We start from the raw sequence: 23,498 nt of genomic DNA, 5'->3' as shown, positions 1-23,498 counted from the left end.
ACTGGAAATCTGTAGTTTTTAGTCTGTTCCATTTCTTGGCATAGTTCCTTATGTTATAGCTGATTTTGTAGGAAAATAATGATCACATTTTTATTTATTTGTTTTTATTTATTTATTTTTGACAGCAGAGTTAGACAATGAGAGAGACAGAGAGAAAGGTCTTCCTTTTCCATTGGTTCACCCGCCAAATGGCCGCCACAGCGCGCTGCGGGCGGCACGCTGTGCCAATCTGAAGCCAGGAGCCAGGCGCTTCCTCCTGGTCTCCCATGCGGGTGCAGGGCCCAAGCACTTGGGCCATCCTTCACTGCACTCCCGGGCCACAGCAGAGAGCTGGACTGGAAGAGGAGCAACCAGGACAGAATCCAGTGCCCCAACCGGGACTAGAACCCGGTGTGCCAGCGCTGCAGGCGGAGGATTAGCCTAGTGAGCCATGGCGCTGGCCACATTTAAAAAAAATAAAACTAAAGGTAAACTACACCAATGTTCAAGAAATAAATCTCAAAATTATAGAAATGAGACATAAAGGAAAGATTTTTAGCACACATGTAGAGTGTCCCAAAGGTTGTGGGGTATAATTAATTGTGACTCCCTATTTTCTAGCACAGTGTCCACTGAATGACTCAAGTAATAGGGTCCAAAACTTCCCTTGAGGACGACTCTTCCACAATTTATTAGCTCTTAGCATTAGATAATCTTCCCTAATATTCAGCCTAAATGGTCTTCTGCACAGTTTCCTTCCATTACTCAGGTTTTATCCTTAGACTCCCAGGCTCCTTGTGGTTTGGATTCTCTGAATATTTGTGGAGAATATCATGATTTGTCTGCAATCCCACTTATAGTCATTATGAGAGCAAAGTCTGCATTTTATTTTCAATTTTTTCCTGAGCATAAATTCTCTTCTCTTCTGAAGCTTTTGTTTCCATTCTCTACACTTGCTTTAATTAGCTCAAAATCAGGTAGATCTAAAAATGCCTGCCTTCAGCATGTCTGGTCTGTTAGGAGCATGACTGGAGTAAGACTGAAAGAAAACCAGTTTTCTTTTGGCAGCAGAGGTTTTTCTTCCATGAGGGTGTTGATTTATGGCTTCCTCCAGGGATTGGAAGACACCAGTGTCCCCTGGGCTTTATTCTCTAAATATTGCAAATGCATTGATTTTAAGAGAAGAATAAGTCATGTGTCAATGTTTTGTGCATTTCCCTGTGAGTAACAAAACATTTACAAAGGATGTCCAGTAGCAAGGCACTGGTAGGCAGATATTTAACAGGCTACAAGGTACAGACTGCCCCGTTTCTGCTACTTCCCTGAGACTTTGCAGAGGTGAATTTAACTACATTCGGTTGTCTTGTCTGGAAGAAGATTTATAGGATTAAACAAAATCAAGATTTGAAAAATGTGCTTGGTATGTATTTCAAGCTATTTATATTTCACTTCTTCTATAATCATAGTTGTTTCTCTGTCTGCAACCCGGTTTTTGGGAAGACTTCTCCATCTAGAATGATATTAAAAACCACATCACATGCTCTACTATTACTGATATTATATACACACCATGTGTTCTTGGCATGAGAACAAGAGGGCTTGTTTGGAGTAGCTGAAAATCAATGCATGTTAAAGGATATCTTCAAAATGAATCTGACCAGTGAATATGTGCCCAATAGAAATTTAACTGTGTAGTCACTTACCTTACAGTTTAAAGGTCATTTAAAAAAATCTATTTTCATTCCCTGTTCTAACCATCTACTCATTCATTCAATGTGTATGCAAGGGAATGGGGTTGCAAACCTATGAGGTCCGAAAGCCCCTTCTCATTGTCATGTACTCACAGATCTTGGAAAAACACAGGCATGGTAAGGCAGGTAGCTGTCTGTGAGAAAGGCTCTAATAGATCCGTGGACACCTCATGAGTAGGTGGGCATGAAGACAGAAGTCAAGACCAGTGTTGGAGAGAGAAGGAAGGGGACTTTGGCCTCAGGCTCAAGCATGCATAGTCATTTGCCAGGCTATCAAGGGAGCAACAGCCAAACAGTATTATCAACTTGCATGAAGACATTGGGGTCTGGAGGGGCACATTATGGTTATGTTGTGGTAGAACTCTATGATGAGGATGTGGTAAGACCCCATGGTCAGGATATGGTGGAAGCTCTTGGACAGGATATGGTAGGACTTTATGGTCAGAATGCAGTGGGACTACATGGCCAGGATGTAGTAGAAAACCATGGTCAGGATGTGGTGAACCTCACTGGTGAGGATGGGGTGGGACTCCATAGTCGGGGTACAGTGGGACTCCATGGTCAAAACTCAGTGGGGCTCCAGCACCTCGAATATCATTCATCACCCTGTGCCTCTTTCCAGTAACTCTTCCCTGAGAGGAGAAGATGGACAGGAGCTTTGCTTGATCCATCACTTTTATGAGCACTGAAAGAACTGCCCCATGGATCTAAGACCCCATGCAAGTTCCTGGCCTATTTTCCTTATCTGATCAGAAGAGTTTCTTGCTTACTGCTAAAAACATACATGCCGACACCAACCTCCTACCAGCGTTAAACCCTCAAACTTTTGAATGGCCATCTGTCTGAGAGATTCCTGAAAAAATCTGCCTTGAAACATTTCCAGGGAATTCTTACAACCAGGGTGAATTTGAAGAACACAGGTATATTAAAAAAACAGAGGCAGAGTTTTCGTTTTTTCAACTGCTTGTGTGATGCTACACTTTGGGAATAGGACTCTTAATTGAAGTGGATTCTTTGGTTAAGCAATTTGAGAAAAGAAGCCACTAGCCTTGAAAGGCAGATTCTCTGATATTGACATTTGCACACATACAGCGCTCAACAGATTCAGGGGTGTTCACAAAGAAACCCTTTGGACATCTGGTTAGTGAATCCTAAAGGCTGACACTATTCCATTGCTGAATCAGCCATAAAAGAAAGGGTTTCTAATCTTCAGAAGTTAGTGTTTTTAGAGTAAGCATAGTACACTAGTCACATACTTATTAATTTTCTGGAAAAAAGAATGCTCACAGAGGGCACATTCAGCTTCTCCAACTGGTGTGCGTGTCAGCCAGTTTGGCAGCAATGCTGGTAAGCAGGGAGAGAGGTCCCTGCTACACTGATCTCTTAATGGGGCCAAAATATGATGGAGTATTTGCATCTGGAAATGTTAAGAAAGAATGAGTCGGCTGGCGCCGGGGCTCCATAGGCTAATCCTCCACCTGTGGCGCCGGCACCCTGGGTTCTAGTCCCGGTCGGGGCGCTGGATTCTGTCCCAGTCGCTCCTTTTCCTGTCCAGCTCTCTGCTGTGGCCCGGGAGTGCAGTGGAGGATGGCCCAAGTGCTTGGGCCCTGCACCTGCATGGGAGACCAGGAGAAGCACCTGGCTCCTGGCTTCGGATCAGCACAGTGCACCGGCCACAGCACTCTCGCCACAGCAGCCATTGAGGGGTGAACCAATGGAAAAAGGAAGACCTTTCTCTCTGTCTCTCTCTCTCACTGTCCACTCTGCCTGTCAAAAAAAAAAAAATGAGTCTGCTAGTTTGCTACTACTCATTCTTTTCCCTTCCAAAATGACTTGGATTATTTTATAGGCACAGATTCATGAGGTTCCTCCATGGGAAATGAGACGGGATCTGTTCCAGGGTGCCATTGTATGAAGTTTGTTCTCTTCAGCCAGAGTCTCCTGGGTCAGTTGTGAGGGCTGGGCTGGCATGCTGATCATATATGATGCTCACGTGCATAATGTATAGTGTGGAGATGGACACTAAATGTATCCTACAAACAATGTGCACCCTGTAAGATTGCCTTGGGCACTGTGGACCACCCAGCAACCCCAAGAGGGTCAGTCAGTGGGTAAGAGTGAGGCTAAAACACCAGCTGGCCAGTAACCTTTGTATCCCTCAAACTTCATGGGCTGTAGGTAAGGTTAGAGGTGAGTGTGGGGTGGAAACTTACAAGAGTTAATAGCTCTTTTGTGGTTGTCCAGCAGGAAGCTGACCAGCTTGCTGGGCAAGGTGACACTTGGGTGGGTCTGTCCCCAAACTTCAGATGTGAATCTGTGATTCATTGGAGTCAGACACTTTAAGCCCCACTGGAGGGCAGCAGAGCAAGGTGGGAATCTAAAAACGGTAGCACCCAGGCAAGGAAACATGTTGACTGCCATGTTCCAGCCATTGAACTTGACTTTGTCCACATGACAACAATGCATCTGATACATTTTCTATATCAAATTAACTTGACTTTTCTAGATTTAACTTCTGGCTGAGCATTGGGCAAACCCAGTAGTATTTCCGGCCACCATAGTCCTTTGTGTGCTCTTCCCGTTATAGCTGACGACTCCCGAGTTACTGTTTAACATAACTCAGTCACTAGGAGGAGTTTGGAGCTTGATGAGATATGAACAGGTACTGCTTGACATACGCTGTATCAGTTGGTTTATTGAGCACTAGGTTACATCCTTCCTCGCTTGGTTCTGCTTTAGGGACTGAGAAGTCAAAGTCCTCCCTTTCCAACTCCCCTTATAGCTGAATGAGTCTGCAGGAGTTGTCCTCTTTTCTGCTCAGAAGAGGGCTGGGGTAAGACCTGCAGCTGTTTTGGTACAGAATGAGAGAAAAGCTGGGGTCCTGATACCATGAAGTGCCTGAACTGAGCTTCCTGCTGCCGCTGTTGTCCACTGGCTATGTGAGACTAATACAAAGGGATTTGCTTGGGACCTTGCTAATCAGCAATCTCATTTCCTGTGGCCAGACACGTTCCTAATTGGTATAATGCTAAAATGCATAGAACTCAAGGTATTATAAGGCATACATGATAAAACGTAAGGTGACCAGACTGGCTTAAGAGGTTATTAGTTGTATCCTCAAACATGAACATTGTGAAGAATTTCACTGGATATAAATATGGTAATTTTACATTTAGTGAATCTATTTAAGACCCTCATACTACCCCCAGAAGAAGTAGAATGACAATGAACCCACTGCAATTAATAGATTGAAAAAAATCTGTTTATCTCCCCATTTGGATTGGGCCGAGTGTGCTCTTCGCCCCATTAGTAAGTCATTCTTTTATATCAAAGGAACAAATATGAAACACCTGGTCTGGTCGATGAGCAGTCTTTTCTTTCTTTCTCTGAGGATAACTGACAAGGTCTCCTTACAGGCGTTAAAACCAGAAATAATGAGAGCGCAAAGCCAGAGCTCATAAATAATTCATGGACTAAATATTTTAAGTGACAGTGCTTTCTTCATCTGTAAGCAATTACTTGATGTTCTCATTTTTGTTTTCAACTCGTGTTCTCTGTTTTTAAGAAGGCAGATAGGGGATTGTATTTGAAACAACTCAAAGGGGAATTCTCATTCGGGCCCTAAGAGTCCTTCTGCCCTCTCTCTGTACTTCCTATTACTTTCTAGTCTCTGTGTGTGAGTACTTTGGCTCAAATCTGGTTGGTCAAGTTAAAACATTCTTCCTTGGTTGATGACCTAGTGATACGGGTGCTCACTAAATAAGTACTGAATGACCCTCCCCCCAGCGAATCTCTACCCATTCTGTGTTTCTCTTCTGCTGACCCTGTCAACCTCTGGTTCATTTGTTCAGCCAATCATCACCAGGATGACCCCAAGCTGAAGCACCTGGCCTCCATCAGGGAGAGATCAGATTTGCACCTGCGGTCCTCCTGGAGTCCCATCCTAACTCTAACCCGGGAGGGGGTGTGTGGTTCTTTACCTGCATCCTTACTCCAGTCTTCCCTTTCCCGAGTGTCTGCAGATGCTGTCTCCAGAGCCCTCAGTCACAGAGCACATCAAAAGCTGAGCAAGGCAGCAGGAGACAGGGAGCCGACACAGGTGTTAAGTAGGGAAGTGTGCCAGGAAACAGATGTGTGTAGGAGACAGGAAAGTTGTAGTTTTTGTTACAAAATTGGGCAATAAGCCAAGAGACCTTGATTCTTCTGTGCTAAACCATGAAATCCTGGCTTTCCTTGGTGTGAAATACCCACAAAATTCCAACACAGAGGTGTTTACTGCAGCACCATTTACTCTTCCAATATGCACTACAGAGTAGCTCTTTCAACATCACATAATGTAGATGGAAAACATCTTGAAAATTTAAATATAGGGTCAACTGGGTAAGAGAGGAACATTAACCATGACCTCCAATGCATGTATTTAAAAATCCATGAGTACTTCAAAGGGTTACAGTTTTTCCTGTTTTTGTATTTATTCATTAATTAGCCCAAACCCTTCAGAATATTTTTAATTATACCTCCAACCACACAGTGTGTGGGGTGATAGTCAATGATAATTAACTTGCTAACAGAGAATGCATAGTGATTTTCTGAAGCTGATTTCTAACTTCCATTATTCTTCCCTTTACCTTTCTTCTCTGCCTCCCCCACCTCTCTTCCTCCTCTTCATCCTCCTCTCCTCTCTTTCCTCTCTCCCTCTCCCCTCTCTTTTTTCTCTCTTTCGTATGCTTAACCAGAGCATAGGAAGTGATGTTCATGGCTAGGGTTGAACATAGGAGTATTTCAGTATGTTGAATAAAATAAGAAGGTTTAAACACCCAACAGCATTGCCTGGTGTTAGTGTCTTTTTTTTATTCATTCACCAACAAACTTAGTATTATGAGTCTATTTCAAAAAACAAATAAGAGCCTCATTTAAAAGACTGAAAAAACTATGAGGTTCGTTTCATTGCCTTGAGAAATATAATATAGTGTTGGATTTTCTCTCCCCAGGGAAGCCTTTGAGCAGTTAGGTTGTGGCTAGATTTGAATGCTGGGTTGTGAGCTACTGCTCACAGAAATGCAGAAGCATTGGGACAGTTTTGATTGGAGTTCCTGATATCAAAAGTGTCAGCAAACAGTTTCTTCTTTCCTCTTAAAAATCTGTTTTCTCCTGTACATATCTTTATTAAATAATGGCATGTGGTAAGGATTTAGCTTGTGGTAAGGACTCTCGCTCCTCTCATTGCTAATTTCACTCTGGGCATTTCTATCTGCACCTTGTGAGTTATTCTTAACTGAACTATTTCTCTCCAAATGGGCCATGGGTAAGTGGGGTGGATGGGACAAGTGTCTAGTCAATGCCTGCTCTTCTTTTTCTTTCCATTTTAAGGAGTGACGTATAGTATAAATGTTTTAGCATTCATGCTACACAAGAATCAGTCATAGATGTAGTAGAATCTATTCTCCACTTCGTAGTCTAAACGTAATGGTTTAAACCAAAGATGTAAAATCAATTGCCCATCAGTACTCCTTATTGTGCTGAGATGGGAGCGTCCATGAATCTTAATGTGCCTGAATAGATCCATGGAGAAATTTGCTCACCTTCACATTTCTCTGTATCCACTTAGCAATTATTAAGACCAATTGCTTGAAATCCACATGATAATTTACCACCTTTCATCACGGCATGTGGTTTCTGTTTAGTTTTTTTTTCTTTTTTTGTCTAGTCCTTTGTTTCAGCTTATCTTCCTCATGCCTGGCTGAATATAAAGCAAAAGACCCTGCTTTTAATTTTAAGATCAAGGAGATTGCCAATCATTCAGAGGTAGAAATGGGAAGAAAGAGGTTTTGAAATATTTTAGGAATAAACGCCCTATATTCTCCTCCTACCAGGCCTTGTGAAGATGAACTTGCACACATGTTCTTCATATGATGTAAGGAGAAGTTTCAACACTTTAAACAGTCATGATTTATGAAGTGCAAATAGGAAAACACTGTTTAAAGACCGGCCAGCTTTGTCTGGTCCGACTCAATAGCATGATTCTTTATTCAAGCCAGAAGCATGGCATGGACGATATGAAAATACATTTCTTTAATTCACGTGCTCTCTTAAGGTTCAGAGCAATGCATGCAACAAAATCGATTCTACATTTCAAAACCCGAACAAATGTACTGGTGTTCCGTTTTTGAATTAATTGGTACTTTCATATTTTTCACAATAAGACGAGCCTGGCTACTTTCCCTGCAGTGGAGGGGGAGGGGTTAGGAGGCTAACATTCTGTACTGAATTATTTCCATGAAGTCCGACTTTACCAGGATGTTTTCAGGAAATGTGCATTTTCTGAAGGCAGTGAGAAGTCTCTGCAATTTGTGGAGTGATTGGGACTGCACGATGTTAGTCTAAATGGGGAAGAACATTTGTAAAAGCCTTAGTGTCTGAATATGTTTTGCAGGCCAGACTAGCAAAGGAAATTCTGAAAATACACACCAAAGAAATCTTGTTTTTCTGGCTCTTTGTTTAATCAACTCAGATAAATAACTTCACAGAAGAGACCATGCATCTTCACCGTCTGGCCTTGACACTGCCTCTAACGGAAATCTGGAGCCACCCAGGAGAAGGACTCAAGGATTTAGCATTTTAGCTCTGTCCTTCCTCCTGCACTCAAGACTTTAGGAAAGTCATTTAGCATCTTGGTCTTAGTGCCTGCAGTTCTTCAAAGTGATGAAAAAAATAATTCACTGCCTTTCTTACCTCTCAGGGTTGTGGCAAACAACTTGATTAGTTTATGTGCAAATGCTATCGCAATTATATGTTTGCATGTCAAACGAAAGCCGTCATTATCAACAGCTGCTTTATGAATTGCCTTCCCGTAGAAACACTAGGCTTTCTTATTAAAACCATACTTTGACAACTTGCTCAATAATGCTATCCATGTTTCTGGTTCAAGACAATGCAGTGAACGATTGCATTTGCTTCTTTCTTTCTGAACCTTCCTGAAATGAAAGGACCTCAAAAAGGAACAAGTCTCACCTAGCAAGAATATTAAGGTAGAATGAGAATCAGATCAATGTATTTTGAGATACATGGATATTCACAAAGTTGATTTCCCATGCACATTTTTTAAAGAAGATTTATTTATTTATTTGAACAGCAGAGTTATTTATTTGAAAGGCAGAGGCAGAGAGAGAGAGAGAGGTCTTCCATCCGCTGGTTCACTCCCAAGATGGCTGCAACGGCTGGAGCTGCAATAATCCAAAGCCAGGAACCAAGAGCCTCCTTTGGGTCTTCCACATGGGTACAGGGGTCCAAGGACTTAGGCCATTTTCCACTGCTTTCCCAGGCCATAGCAGAGAGCTGGATCAGAAGTGGAGTGCCCGGGACTTGAACCTGCACTGTAGGTGGTAGCTTTACCCACTATGCCACAGCGCTGTCCCCTGCTACACACATTTTAAAAGGATGTTTCTTGAAGGTGCAACTCATCACAAAGAGAAAAAAAAAAAAACAAGAAAATGGCTGTTGATCCTGGAACCAGTGGATTTAAATGGGAAGAGCAGAACTTGGCCAGGCTGCATAGTGATAGGTCCTTGTCTGTTCTGTGGGCAGAGTTTCCAGAGAGAGTTCTCTGGGAAGGAACTGGTTCCATTCTGTGCACAGATACTGTAGCTTTTAGGCCACATGACTTAGAAACTGTGCTAAGGACATACTCCCTTTATTTCTTTTTCAGTAAGAAAAATGAAAATTAGGTATTTCAGAAAAAATTACATGATATTTCAAGAGCTATAAGAAAGTTCAGCTATAAATATGAATCATGCCATGATTATGAGCTAGTGATGGAAACAGCATGAATCCATATGACCTGACACAAAGGATATTCACTTTCAGGGAAGAATTGTGTTGATGAAGAATTCCATGTGATTCTCACTCACTGCTTGGCTCTGTGATGTTGGTATTTACAACATCCTGTTCCTGTGGATGCTAGTAAGTAGCTTTCGATTCTTACAATCATTCAAACCAAACAAAATATACAAGACTTAATTATAGACTAGAAGTGCTATCATTTATGATCATATGAAAATAAATTTATACTGGAGAGAAGTAGGCTCTAAGAAAAAGGCTGAAGAGGGCCGGCGCTCTGGTGTAGCAGGTAAAGCCGCTGCCTGCTATGCTGGCATCCCATATGGGCGCTGGTTGGAATTCCAGCTGCTTCACTTCCTATCCAGCTCTCTGCTATGGCCTGGGGAAGCAGTAGAAGATGGCCCAAGCCCTTGGGCCTCTGCACCAGTGTGGGAGACCTGGAAGAAGCTCCTGGCTCCTGGCTTCGAATTGGTGTAGCTCCGGCTGTTGCGGCAAATTGAGGAGTGAACTAGTGGATGGAAGACCTCTCTCTCTCTCTGCCTCTCCTTCTCTCTCTGTGTAACTCTGACTTTCAAGTAAAATAAATAAATCTTAAAGAAAGAAAAGGCTGAGGGGCAATTTACAGAACAAGAATTGAAGCTGCAGCATATACATTTGATAGGCTCAGAAATGAAAGTTTAAGTATACTGTCTAAACTTACAAACATAAATATAAAAATGGGAAACCAAAAAGCTTAACATTATAACAGTGTGAGTCAATATACATAATCTAGAATTGAAAATCTGGAAGCACAGAACAAATATAGTGTTAGAGTCACAAGAACAAAATTCTAAAAAATGGTTAGAAATGGTTACTTCTAAGAAGGAAGGGAAGTGAGGAGTGGAATGAGAACATATTGGCTTTCATTAATAAGTTCCCTCCATTTTGAATTTTTAGCATATGGTGGCACTAATTTGATAATAGTAAAAACTATTTGGTTCATAGGTATATATTTTTGCAATCATATGTCTTATTCTCGCTAACAAATGAAAACAAATTTGCTTGAGCTAATTGGTATTAGAGAGTTGATACCTAACCTACAAATGGAGGAGACAAATTGAATTTTTTTACTTCAAAATAACTTTAATTTTATAACTTTGTAAAGAAAAATATTGGTAAATTTAAAAGCTTGGAAAATTTTAATAAAATTTAGTATTTTGTAATGCAAAATATTGGCAAATTTAAAAATTTGGAGTGACACATGCTTTTCTGTCCAGGATAACTCAGTTTGAATTACCATCTTGTGCCCTTTTGAGTTTGCAACATAGGAAAGAGGATTATTGACAAGGATGCTGCTGAACTCTTTGCGGTAATACTGATTATGCATGTGACCCTTGCTTATGGTTGTCAGACTTATTACAAAAGGGTAGAATTTGTGATGTTGAACAAACCCCTTTGACTTAAGACCTATGTTGAGTCAGAGTATATGTAACTGTTTCCTGATGGCTGTAGTTTGGGTTGAGTATTATTTCAGTTGCTATTGTGTTCTGCAACTCCATAGACCTTTGAACTTGGTGGAATCCTGTACTCTTATATTATACATCTAATCGTTTAGAGCCTCATAGTACTTGCAAATATTAGAATGATGTCACATTGGGAAAAAATTACCATCTTAGTCTGCAAAGAGAAGAAGGAAGAGAAGAAGGGCAGGAGGAAGGGAATAAGACATACCACTCCTCTTAGAGTCTGTTAGGCATTTGCTTGAATAATTGAAGCAGAAGTAAGATTAAATGGCTCATCAATTTTAAGTATATGAATATTTAGAACTATCTCTATTAGTAATTTCACATTTATTTCTAATATTTTAAAAATCAACACATTTAATAAATTTCTTTTTATAATAGGAATGTGTATCTCAGCAACTTATTCTTCAATGTTCATAAATCACTAATTAGTGATGCTTTACCTGGTGATGTCTCACTTTCATATAATAAATTTAGCTCACATAAACAAATTGCCTGCAAGAAAACAGTGTATTCAGGGGCAACTTAGAAGTATCATTTTTCCAAGTGTTTCAACTGAAGTCTGAGAGTAGCTTTCAATGTTGAGTTTTCTGAAAACGTGGAAAGATATCAGACAGTCACACCTCCAGAGCTAAGAAATGTTGAATAATTACTCACCAAGTCACACTGATGTATACTTTTGGGGTTGGAAGCTTTACTGCACAATAAAGAGGAACATGTCTTGGGTTTTTCTTCCCTCCCTCCCTTCTTCCCTCTTACTGCAGATCAAGCTAATTATGTAAGCTGAGCTACCAGGGAATCTGTGGCAGGAATTTATACAGTACTCTAAAATCTTAGACTTCTCATGGTCTGTTCATGTGGTCCTCCAGATCTGTGTACATCACTCTTTTGTAGTTCTTTCTATAGTGGAGTAAAAAAGAATTCTTTATGACCCATTCCCCTCTAGAATATAAAATTCATGGGGGTAGGCACTTGGACTGTTTGATTCTCTGCTGTTTCCTCAGAACTTAGTATGGTAGGAACTTGGTAAATAATTTGCAAATAAAAGAGCGTTAGTACTACTAATAAGTGTAACATAAGTGCTACCTATTATGGGCTAGATACCTGTCTAAGTGCTTTATACATGTTAACACAGTTAACTTTGTAAATAACCCTATTGAGATGTATTCCTAGTATATTCTTTTTTAAAAATTTATTTATTTATTTGAACATCAGAGTTACAGAAAGAGAGGGAGGGAGGGGGAGAGAGAGAGAGAGAGAGAGAGAAAGAGAGAGAATCTTCTATCCGCTGGTTTACTCCCCAAAGGGCTGCGACCGTCAGGGTTGGGACAAGCTGAATCCAGGAGCCAGGAGCTTCCTTCAGGTCTCCCATGTGGGTGGCAGGAGCTCAGGCACTTGGACCATCTTACCACCACCTCCGAGCCTCCTGCCCAGGCCACCAGCAGGGATCTGGGCCGGAAGTAGAGCAGCAGGGATAGGAAACAGCACCCACATGAGATGCTGGCATCCCAGGCTGCAGCTTTAACACCTGGACCTCGATGCCAGGCCCTGGTCTCCATTTTCAGGGTGAGAAAATTGAGTCCCAGAGGTGCTAAGTGACTGGCCTGGGAGTCCCAGAGCTATTTGCAGGTGGATTGTGATTCAAATCTAAGCAGGTTGATGCTAGATCCATTGTGTCAGCCTGTACCACTCCTCACTGCTCCCTCAATGATCCTGTTGCACCCAAAGTCAGGAGAGAGGGGGCTGTGTCATTTTTTGTGTCATTACAGAGGCATCCTATTAGTGACTGCTGGCTGGCTGGATTAAAAACATAGTCACATTCAGCAGTGATGATCTTGGTGGAGGTGAACTCAGCCCTCAATTTAGAATCTTTTCTCTTCTACACAGAAGCAAATGTCATCAAGCGTATAAATGAAGGGCAAATGTTAGTGGCTTAGGCGGCATGCGTGCCGCCACATACGATGATACAATTGACAAACTCAATTGTTTTGGCTTGGAACATTATACTGTATTTATAAAGCAATTTTACCTTTCAAAGCATTTCATATACTTTGTCTTGCTTGCCAAATGACATTGTGAGGAAGCACTTTTATTTCCATTTTACTAAAATGCTCAAACAGGAAAGGTTAAGTTGCATATCTTTGTAACACATCCAGGACAGGGTCCTAAGAATTTTGCACCTGCTCTAATGTTCTTGCATTAGACAACATTGAAGAGGTCTTGATGGGTAAAAATATGCCAGCCATGTGTTTTTTCAGTTGTTTTTTTAACATAAATGTTTTTGGACATCAGATATATGCTATGTCCCCTACTTATACCCTCTGTGTCCTCTCGCTTCCCTCCCTCTGAGGGGTCATCTGTGCCAGTGAGTGTATGGATCCCACACTGAGAAAGGTCTTCAGGTGCTATTTGCCCATGGGAATCAGAGACTTTTGAGAACCAACAAGCCTTGGAAGGTCATCTCCACACCAGACTTTCCTCATCCGAATCGGCTCCACCTGCCTGTTTGGGGTCAACTCCCATTGGGGTCACAGTTATTCAGTAGGACTGACTGCATTAGAACCCCAGTCTTTGGTGCATTGTGGGGTGACAGGGAAAGAGGATGTTTTCTTGCCCATCAGCTTAAATGGTTCATACCCAGTGACCCATCTAACCTTGGATTCCAGATTTTAGACATGGCGGTGTGTTGGATTCTTTCTGGGAATGAGTTTGGGGAGACACCAGCCTGGATCTTTCCAGCTTTCTGCAGAGATGGGTTTTGACGGCTCTGATTATACCTCCAGTTACGATTGGTTTCTCCCAGTAACACCTGGGCCACTGCTCTCTGTGTATTGTATTTCATCTCTTTGTCACACCTTTGTGTGGAAGAGAGAATCCTTAGGAACTCCCCACCCCCCACCTTAGGATCAGGTAAACACTAACATTCTTTTCTTTGGGGTTAACAGTTCCCACGGGAGAAGGCAGAGGCAGTTACCTTTGGTCATGACGATTCCTGCCAGTGCTTTGTGGCGGCCGTGCACTGATGTCAGGCCAACTGTCAGCTCGCGGAATTTCTGTGTCACCAACTGGGACACGGAGTCAGCGAATTCCTGAAAGACACAAGCACAGGCCTCGTTGATGGGCTGAGCAGAAGCAGTGAGGGGACAGCTGGCTCTTGTGTCCTCCCTTCCTTGTCTGCTACATCCCCACGGAGGTATCTGGAGGTGCCTGTCACAGAGCACCCCATGCCACCACATGCATGGGCTGTGTCGGCACACTCTGCCCTAAGGCTTCAGGAAAGACTTTAGTACTATATTTAATCGATGGTGAGGAATTAGCCCTTAGTGTTGTCCACCACAAAAGTCCTGACCCATGAGCAGGAGACTTCTGTGGGAAAATGGTGTTCACTTCCTGCCTCTCTGAGCAGTGAGTTTGGAAGAATCCTCCTAGGAGAACTTGTCTGCAAGAGTCCTGAGAGGAGGTAGAGGGAATCTGTACACACTGGACAACTGGTTATCACTCTCTTCTCAGTCTCACAGAATCAATTTGTCCTGGCACATCTCAAGCTGTACTGCAACCCCAGCTCACTCCACAACCTCTTCTCTTGCTTTTCTGCGCATGTACTTCCCCACATATGTACACATGTGCACAGTCCAATACATAAGGCACGTAGTGCACCCATGCACACAAGAATGTGCATGCACACATATATGCAACTGCAAACATGTTTGCATGCACACACATGTGAACCACAGACACAGAATGTAAACAATGAATGTGTGTACCCATGCCTGCACCCAGAGATACACACGCATATGATACCACCCCCTCCCTGACAAGTTAGTATTATCCCCATTGAGCTGTGCTACAGAACTACAGAACTGTGCTACAGTACATGCACAGTTGCAAGGCAGTTGGGTGCTGTGGCTACAAGCCCTGGGAGAGGAAACCTAACTGGCGACCCCGGTCTGCTACTTGTGAGCTTCAGCAGGTCATTCGAATGCTCAGAGCCCAATTTTCCTAATTTGTAAGGTGCTCCTTTTCATTTCCATCTGATGGTATTTTTTTGAGCATAAAAGGTGCTTGTGCATCTTATATGCTTAGCACTGTGCCTCACACTTGGTAACTGCCTGAAAACGATGCTTGTAACTGTTATTCATATCATTATTATTATTACCGTTTTCCCCCAGTCACTGCAGGCACTGAGCAAATCTTTAAGTAGCAAAGTAAAAACCACTAATTTATCCATAAGGTGGGCAAACAAGTTCATTTTTTTTGATGGACTGGATTTTCACGATTGTAGCAGGTACGTTTTGATATTGTGCAGGCGCTGCTGCTGCTACAGACAGTGTCTGATAAATAAAGATAAGAATGACACATAGAGAGTTTAAAACATTCCATTTGTAGGCAAGAAGCCAGGTTCATGTGAAAGCCAGCCTGCATCCTGGAAACAACAACAACAACAACAACAAAAGCCTGCTACAAAAACAACCCAACGCCTTTATTCCTTCCAGTTGCTGGGAAGGATGGGGAGCAGAGAGGGCCCAGGACTGCCTCTTAGATTTGTAGTCATTAAGGAGAGTACTTGTCATTTTAAAGACTGCACTGTAAATAGAGAGACCTCATAAAGGAGGGATGCTGCTTTGGACTTCCCGTGTGTGTGTGTGTGTGTAATGATGGACGAGGAGGGCAGATGATGGGCCCCATTTATTTTAGAGATTGCTTGTGTCCTTGGTGAGGGGACAGGGGTCTGCCTGGCCTAACACCAAAACCAGGCTGCTTGCTGCACCACTGTCACTCCCAAGGTGCCACGGTGTCATAAAATCTTTTTTTTTTTTTTTTTGCAGGCAGAGTTAGACAGTAAGAGAGAGACAGAGAGAAAGGTCTTCCTTTTCCATTGGTTCACCCCCCAAATGGCTGCTATGGCTGGTGCGCTGCACCGATCCAAAGCCAGGAGCCAGGAGCTTCCTCCTGGTCTCCCATGCAGGTGCAGGGCCCAAGCACTTGGGTCATCCTCCACTGCACTCCTGGGCCACAGCAGAGAGCTGGACTGGTAGAGGAGCAACCAGGACAGAATTTGGCGCCCCGACTGGGGCTAGAACCTGGGGTGCTGGCACTGCAAGGTGGAGGATTAGTCTAGTGAGCCGCGGTGCCGGCCATCATAAAATCTTAAAGATGAATTCTTGAGGCTGTCCATGTCCCCAGACAGCTGGACTGTTTCCTGGAACTGCGGGGAAAATAACCATAACTGGGTCCTTAAAACAGCAGCGCTGGCGGCCAGACAGCTGAGATGGGGCTGTCGGCAGGGCCCTGCTCTTTGGTCCTAATGATCCTTCCTGCCTCTTCTGGCTTCTGGAGGCTCCGAGTGTTTCTGGGATTGTGGCTGCATTACTCTAATCTCTGCCTTCCTTCGCTCTCCTGTATGCGCGTTTTCTGCTTTTCTATCTGTTTTAAGGATGCTTATCACTGGGTTGAGGGCCCACCTGCATAACCAGGGAGGGGCACATCTCAAAATCCTTCACCTGGTTACGTCTCTAAAGACCCCTTTCCCTAATGTGGTCATCGCCTCAGTATCACTTGTGCCTTTGGGGGCCACCACATCCTGCTGTTTGTTCTTCCACCTCGTGCTGTAAGAGAGAGAGTGTCTGTTTCCCTGCAGAGCTGTGAGTTTGGTTAATTCCTATCAGTGCTGATGGAGCCCAACACTGCATTTGAGTGAGAAGAGGGGATGCTGGTCTGTTTTCCTGGGTCGTGGATGAATGCCCAGAGGCAGGCAGTAGACAGGAGCCTCCTTGACTTTCTTGGTCTCCTCCACCATTGAGAAGGATGCTGATGACAAGGACTGACAATCAATCGTATGAGACCTTCGAACTAAGATGCCTGAGGTCATCTGATGCCACCTTTGCCTCTGCAAGAGCTTGGAGCCAAGCTCTGATCCAGGGCCGGTCGGGACCTAAGGGCAGTGTGGCCTGTTGCACTCCCCTGTCTAGTAGCACAGAAGGCATGAGACTTGCAGAGTGACAGCCCCATGAGGCCTCAGGCATCCCCTCAGGGTTTGGCCATGTGCCAAGTGTAGGACTGCTAGCCCCACCCTGCCAGTGCCACTTGGCGTCTTCCCAAGGAGGGGTGTTCCTGGGGGCACAGAGCAGATGGGACAGTCCTAACCTGGGACCCAGACACAGATGAGTCCTGACCTCTACAAGGCTCTGGGGTTTGTGGTCCTGAGTGGGTCTGGGAAGCAGAGGCCCTGAGTGAGGGTGGGCGCCTGTCCCTGCTGTCTCCACAGGCTTGGGTCCTGAGGTCTGAGGGGCTCTGTATGATCAGTGAGGCCCGGAAAGACTGGGCCTGAAGCTGACGCTGAGAGGAACCTTGAAGGAAGAGTAGATTTGACTGCATTTCCCTAGTAAGCTTCCGTGACTCAGGTAAAAAAAATGAACTTTGTCCTCTTCTCTCAGGCTAGTTCCACAGCACATTGATAAATGAATAGAAAACTGATCAGATATTTTACTTCTAGAAACATCCTGCACTTAATTACAAGGTGCTACTTGTCCCAAGTAGCAGACTCCTAGATGGGATGTGGACGGCTTAACCTTTGGGCTAAATGTCCCACCCCATCCCTTCTTTTTCCAAAGATATTTTCAAATGTCTAAGAATGAAGAGAGATGCCAGACAGAAGAGGCATTGCACCATTTCTTTGTGTCTATCTGATCAGGTTCCGTAGGCCTTCCAAGCATGATCTCCCCAAACCACTGAGTACTAACACAAAATACACAAAAAGCCAACTTCCATCTGGAATGCTAAAGGCCGCTCTGCTTCCCAGAGCTGGGGAAGTGTGCAGACAGTAAAAGCAGAGGCTTGCTCTGTGTGTACATTATCTCATTGCATCATAATGGGGAAGGTACTCAGGTTCTCCTTTTTAACTATCAAAGCAACATAGCCAGGAGGGGTCAGAGACAGGAATTAAACCCAGCAGATTCAACCCGGGCCCTTCGCATCGCACTGGTGAGCAGATGGCTTTGAGGAAAAGCAGGATTCTCTGCAGAACTGTCACGGGCTCCACCCCCTCTGGGTGCAGATGGAAGCAGCCCTGGTATAACAGAATGTGACTCCGTGTGCACTGTCATCCAGAAGAGGGCCAGCCTGTGCATGGAGGCCTTGGGGTCATGTTAGGCCCCTCAGAGCTCCCATGACACCCTCTAGGCTTGCATCCCAGGACGCTCTGCACCCATTATGACCTAATTAGTCCTGAGCCAGAGCCATCCCCTAATGGAGTCATTTGAGGAAATGCTGAAGCAGAACCAATCATATTTGGGTTTGGATTTTGGCATTTTCACAGATGAAGGATTCTTCAGCTCACTTCACTCGGCAAGGCAGGCACAGGCCAATGGGACTGCAGGTGGATTGTGCTGTTCTGTCTTCTCCAGGAGCAACAAGGATTCTGGCTTGCAGAGATGACATCAAACTGAGTCAGACAACAACATGGGGAAATTGCTAGCCAGGAGGACCCCCCCCCCCCCCCCCCCAGCCTTATTACCTCCAGGAGGCCAAAGACTCCGCTGCCAGGTCCAAGGCCACAGTGCCTGCTGCTACGTCTTTGGTCCCAGGAGGACCACCTTGAGGTTAGCGGTTTCTGCTCCTGCCAGAGTGAGGAAACTTCACTCTCCCAACACATCCTCACACCCCAGGCTCCGAAAGCTGTTTCTCAACCTAGCATGCCCCTCCCTGTCTCTGATCTTTCAAACATTGTCTTCAACCAGAAATGTTTCTTGTTTTCATGATTTGGAAGTCCTCTCCAACTTCTGTGCTTAGGTGCTTAGAAATGTGGGAACACCCATGTAGGATTAACATATATATATTTATATATATATATTTAAAGATTTATTTATTTGAAAGAGAGAGAGGGACACAGACACAGACACACGCGCGCACACACACACACACACACACATGGTTTGGGGGAGAGATATCTTCCATCCACTGATTCACTCCTCAGGTGGCCACAATGGCCAGGGCTGGGCCAGGTCGAAGCCAGCAGCTTCTTCCAGGTCTCCTGTATAGGTGGCTGGGGCCCAGCGACTTGGGTCATTGCTTCTTTCCTAGGCCAAGGAGTTGGATTGGAAGTGGAGCAGACAGGACATGAACTAGTGCCTGCATAGGATGCTGGTGTCTTAAGTGGTGGCCAGCTCCTGTGTTTCTTTCTCTCTTTTTTAAAAAGATTTATTTATTTACTTGAAAGACAGTTACAGAGGAAAGAGAAAGAGAGAAGGGGGAAGAGAGAGAGAGAGAGAGAGAGACAGACAGACAGACATTTGGGTCTCCCACATGGATGCAGGGTTCCAAGTACTTGGTCCATCTTTGTTGCTTTTCCCAGGCACATTAGCAGAGTACTGGATTAGAAATGGAGCAGCTGGGACATGAACCAGTGCCCATATGGGACGCCAGCATCTTAAACAGTGGCTTAATCAGCTGTACTACAACACTGGCCCCTATCTGTGCTCTTACATGACAAAATGCATTCATTTTATTCCAGCAGCACCCAAAGTCTTAAATAATTCCAGCATTAACTGTAAAGTTCCAAGTTCAAGGTCGCCATGAAATATAATCCAAATCAGGTATAAGGAGACTCATGGTACAATTCTGAGGCAAAATTCTTCCTTGACATATGAGACACTTCTTTGTTCCCTGGAGTCTTGGTGGAGTCAAGCAACCAGGTCTATCCTTTGAGTGTCGGAGAACTGGTGGATGGTGTGTACCTTTTTTAGGAGTGGATTCCTACATGTTCATGTCTCTGGCACTTTCCCTTTTGCCCTGTCTTCCTCTGTCGCTCAGCCCCTCATTGCTCTCTTCCTGCCCTATGTAGCTGCAGGCAAAGATCTGCAGACCGGAGATTCTAGAGGGAGGACACCAGAGTCCATCAGTTACCTGCTCCTCGTGCACTGTGTGGTTTTGTTCATATTAAGCCACTGATTTTGGAGAAGGGGGAGTTGAAGATTACATCAACAGCAGAATTTACTCTGGGTAATAGAGAAAGAGAGGAATCCATTATAAAAAAGGCAAATGAAACCTGGAAATCAAATGAAAGAAAGCAAATAGTGCACAAAGTCTTGTAACTTATTATGAATAACAAATGACTTCGGACTCTAACTCATAACTGACAGTGTACATAAGATGGATCCAGGACAAGCTAGTCTTGGGCTGCTCTGACACTTAGGGCAGGTCCATGGTGAGCTAGACTCAGCTGATTTAACATATGCATTGGGATTCCAGTGAGTTGACATTCAGCTCACACGACCTGTGTGATGGGGCCATGATGAGCCAAATGAGCTGATGGACAGCTGAGCTGGCCCCACAGTGGGGAACCATGAAGAGCTGATCTACATGCATGATCTGACATGCACGGTGAGTCCAGATGAAGACCGTAGCTACCCCAACCTCGTGCCTGTCTAGGAACTCTTCAAGCTTGGGTGTATGGGTCTCTGAGTGACCATGTGGTGGTGGGGGGTCTTCAGGCCTCTGGGATCACCTTCTCTGCATTGTTCTGCTGGCCATCTATAAACCTTTTAAATACAAGAATGGTGAGTATGGAGGCTTCCCCCATGGCGTGTTTAATTTCCATGTGTTGTTGGTTTGTAGATTCAATCATGCGGTGGGAAACACAGATGAAGTCCCATATGTTTATCTTCTTTGTGCCATGTGACATTGGACCAGTGGAAAAGTGAGCTCTGGGACCTGTATGTGAAAGATAGAGTGAGAACTTGCTCACCAAGGGCTCAGCTGTGGCTCAGAGTAGCCCTGAGAGGTGCACAGAGACTTTCAACTGAATACCTCGGTATATTGCCCTGCAGATACCCCCATTGCAGGCAATGGCCTCAGGGGAGGACTTAGTGCTGCCTCCTTGCACCTCTAAACCCAAGCAGGCTCCTTGAGGACCTTCTAAAATTTTAACATCTCTTGTCCCATCATCCTTTCCTCCTGCCATATTTCCTCTTCCTCCCCCCCCCCCCACCTTTCCATTCCCATCCTTTCTTGTCCTCTCCCTTCTTTGAAAAGTCCTTGACATTTGTGTTAAGCATCTTTCTCAAGTAACATTGTGTAAAGGTAAACATAAAAAAAGTAAAGATTTAATAAAAATTTTTCTTCGCTTGGGTAGTGAATTAATTAAAACAGATTTTTCATTAGCTGTTGAAGATTTATCTTGGGGCTGGCGCTGTGGCATAGTAGGCTAAGCCTCAGCCTGCAGCACTGGCATCCCATATGGGCACTGGTTCCTGTCCCAGCTGCTCCTCTTCCCATCCAGCTCTCTGCTAATGGCTTGGGAAATCAGTAGAAGATGGCCCACATGCTTGGGTCCCTGCTCCCATGTGGGAGACCTGAAAGAAGCTCCTGGCTGCAAACTTGGGATCTGCCCAGCTCTGGCCATTGTGGCCATATAGGAGTGAACCAGCAGATGGGAGACCTTTCTCTCTGTCTCTCTCTCTTTCTCTGTAACTTTACCTCTGAAATAAATAAATAAAATCTAAAAATATAAAAAAAGATTTATTTCTGTGGGGAGGGTATTATGATGCAGTGGGTTAAGCTACTGCTTAGGAGGTTGTCATCCTATATTGGAGCGCCTGGGATCGAGTCCCACCTCTTCTTTCTTTCTTTCTTTCTTTCTTTCTTTCTTTCTTTCTTTCTAGATTTATTTATTTATTTGAAAGTCAGAGTTACACAGAGAGAGAGGAGAGTCAGAGAGAGATCTTCCATCCGATGGTTCACTCCCCAATTGGCTGCAATGGCCAGAGCTGTGCTGATCTGAAGCCAGGAGCCAGGTGCTTCTTCTAGGTCTCCCAACAGGTGCAGGGGCCCAAGGACTTGGCCAGTTTTGTACTGCTTTCCCAGGTCATAACAGAGAGCTGGATCGGAAGTGGAGCAGCCGGGTCTCGAACTGGTGCCCATGTGGGATGCGGGCACTTCAGGCCAGAGCGTTAACCTGCTGCGCCACAGCACCAGCCTCCCATCTCTGCTCTCAATCCAGCTTCCTGCTAATGCATGTCCTGATAGACAGTGGATGATGGTCCAAGATCTTGGGTTCCCAGTTACCAATGTGGGAGACCCAGATGGAATTTCTGACTTCTGGTTTTGGCCTGGCACAGCCAGGGATGTTGCATTCATTTGAACCAGCAGCTGGAAGATCTCTCTCTCTCTCTCTCTCTCTCTCTCTCTCTCTTTAAAACACTTCATCTCTTTGATATTTAACCAGTATTACTTTCTACAACTGCTTTAACGAGTCTTGCATATGGCTCTGATGTCATTCATTCACAATTTCTCTTCCTTGTTAGGGTCTGCAACAGTAGGAAGAGCGCACCTCACTCATGGTCTCACTGACCTATGCACTTCTCACTGTCCAGCTCTGAGAAATGGGATTAGAATGGGTTGTGCCAGGGTCATAATCATTACAGATTTTTTTTTCTTTCCTTATCTTGGTTCACCTTGGCTTCTAAATGTCACTCAGAGGCTTAAAAATACTTTTGTCCTTGGCCACACATATACATTTTCCTGTAAACACACATTACTCTAGAGATGTTTTTTGAGGGAGACTTTTATGGAACGTTTATTTATTGATCTATGATCCTTACTTTTGCTGTTTTAAAAGTTGAAGGAAGAGAAATTGTGAATGACCATTTTCATCAGAAGAAAAAACAGTTGGTATGACATAGGAGGGATTCAGTCATCTTGTTATAGCCTTGCAGAAGTCTTGGAGAAAAAGTCCAGAAAAACCAAGTTTTTGAGCTTTCCTGCTCATTTGCCCAAGAAAGTCCTTTCCCTTGTCTCCACTTTCCACAGCACTGCATCTATGGCACAACGGCTATTTTAAAATGGCTGTGATTGGTTTTTAATTAAATCACATACATGATTGCAACTGTATGCAGTTTTTCATAGTTGAATTTGTGTATGTAAAAGACATTGTCGTTGATTATATGGGGTGTTAGAAGCTAGACAGAAACTTGGAATTCATATAGGGAGACATGCTTGTCTAATTTGACACTAGAAATTTGTAATGTTTTAATCACTTGGGATTTAATATACACAGACATCTTTGGTTACTGCAAACCCAACTAATCAGACCTTGCAAATAACTTGATTTTCTTTCACACCTGGCACTTGGTTTACAGTGGAAGCAGCTAAAGTGCTCAAAACAAGCTTGTGTCTGATGAATTTTATCAATTCAAATTCCAGAGTGTGTTCCTGAGATGGCAAGGAGCTCATTCAGCTACAATGATGGATAAATGCCCCCAAATTGAACATGAAGCCACTTAACTAGAGTGAGTTTTGGAGCACATAGGCCAAGTTATATTGTATTATCTCTTTTTATCACTTTTGAGGTTAATGCTAGACATTTCCCCATGACGTTGGGGACCGAGATACCTCATAATGTAGTCTGAGCAATCTACACCTTCTTTTAATAGCC

The 23,498-nt window shown here is 43.9% G+C and overlaps 1 protein-coding gene across 2 annotated transcripts in view; it reads right to left on the bottom strand.

Annotated features, from left to right (window-relative positions):
• The window catches only part of ADARB2 (adenosine deaminase RNA specific B2 (inactive)), a 571,117-nt gene that overhangs the window by 72,377 nt on the left and 475,242 nt on the right, over positions 1-23,498 (bottom strand). For both annotated transcript variants that reach the window (XM_051832433.2, XM_051832432.2), the window contains one exon: positions 14,043-14,157. In XM_051832433.2, coding sequence (XP_051688393.1) covers positions 14,043-14,157 — 115 coding nt within the window. The remainder of the gene's footprint in view (positions 1-14,042; positions 14,158-23,498) is intronic.

Source organism: Oryctolagus cuniculus, chromosome 13, assembly GCF_964237555.1.
Source record: "Oryctolagus cuniculus chromosome 13, mOryCun1.1, whole genome shotgun sequence".
NCBI lineage: Eukaryota > Metazoa > Chordata > Mammalia > Lagomorpha > Leporidae > Oryctolagus > Oryctolagus cuniculus.
This window is presented reverse-complemented; position numbering and strand designations above follow the sequence as displayed.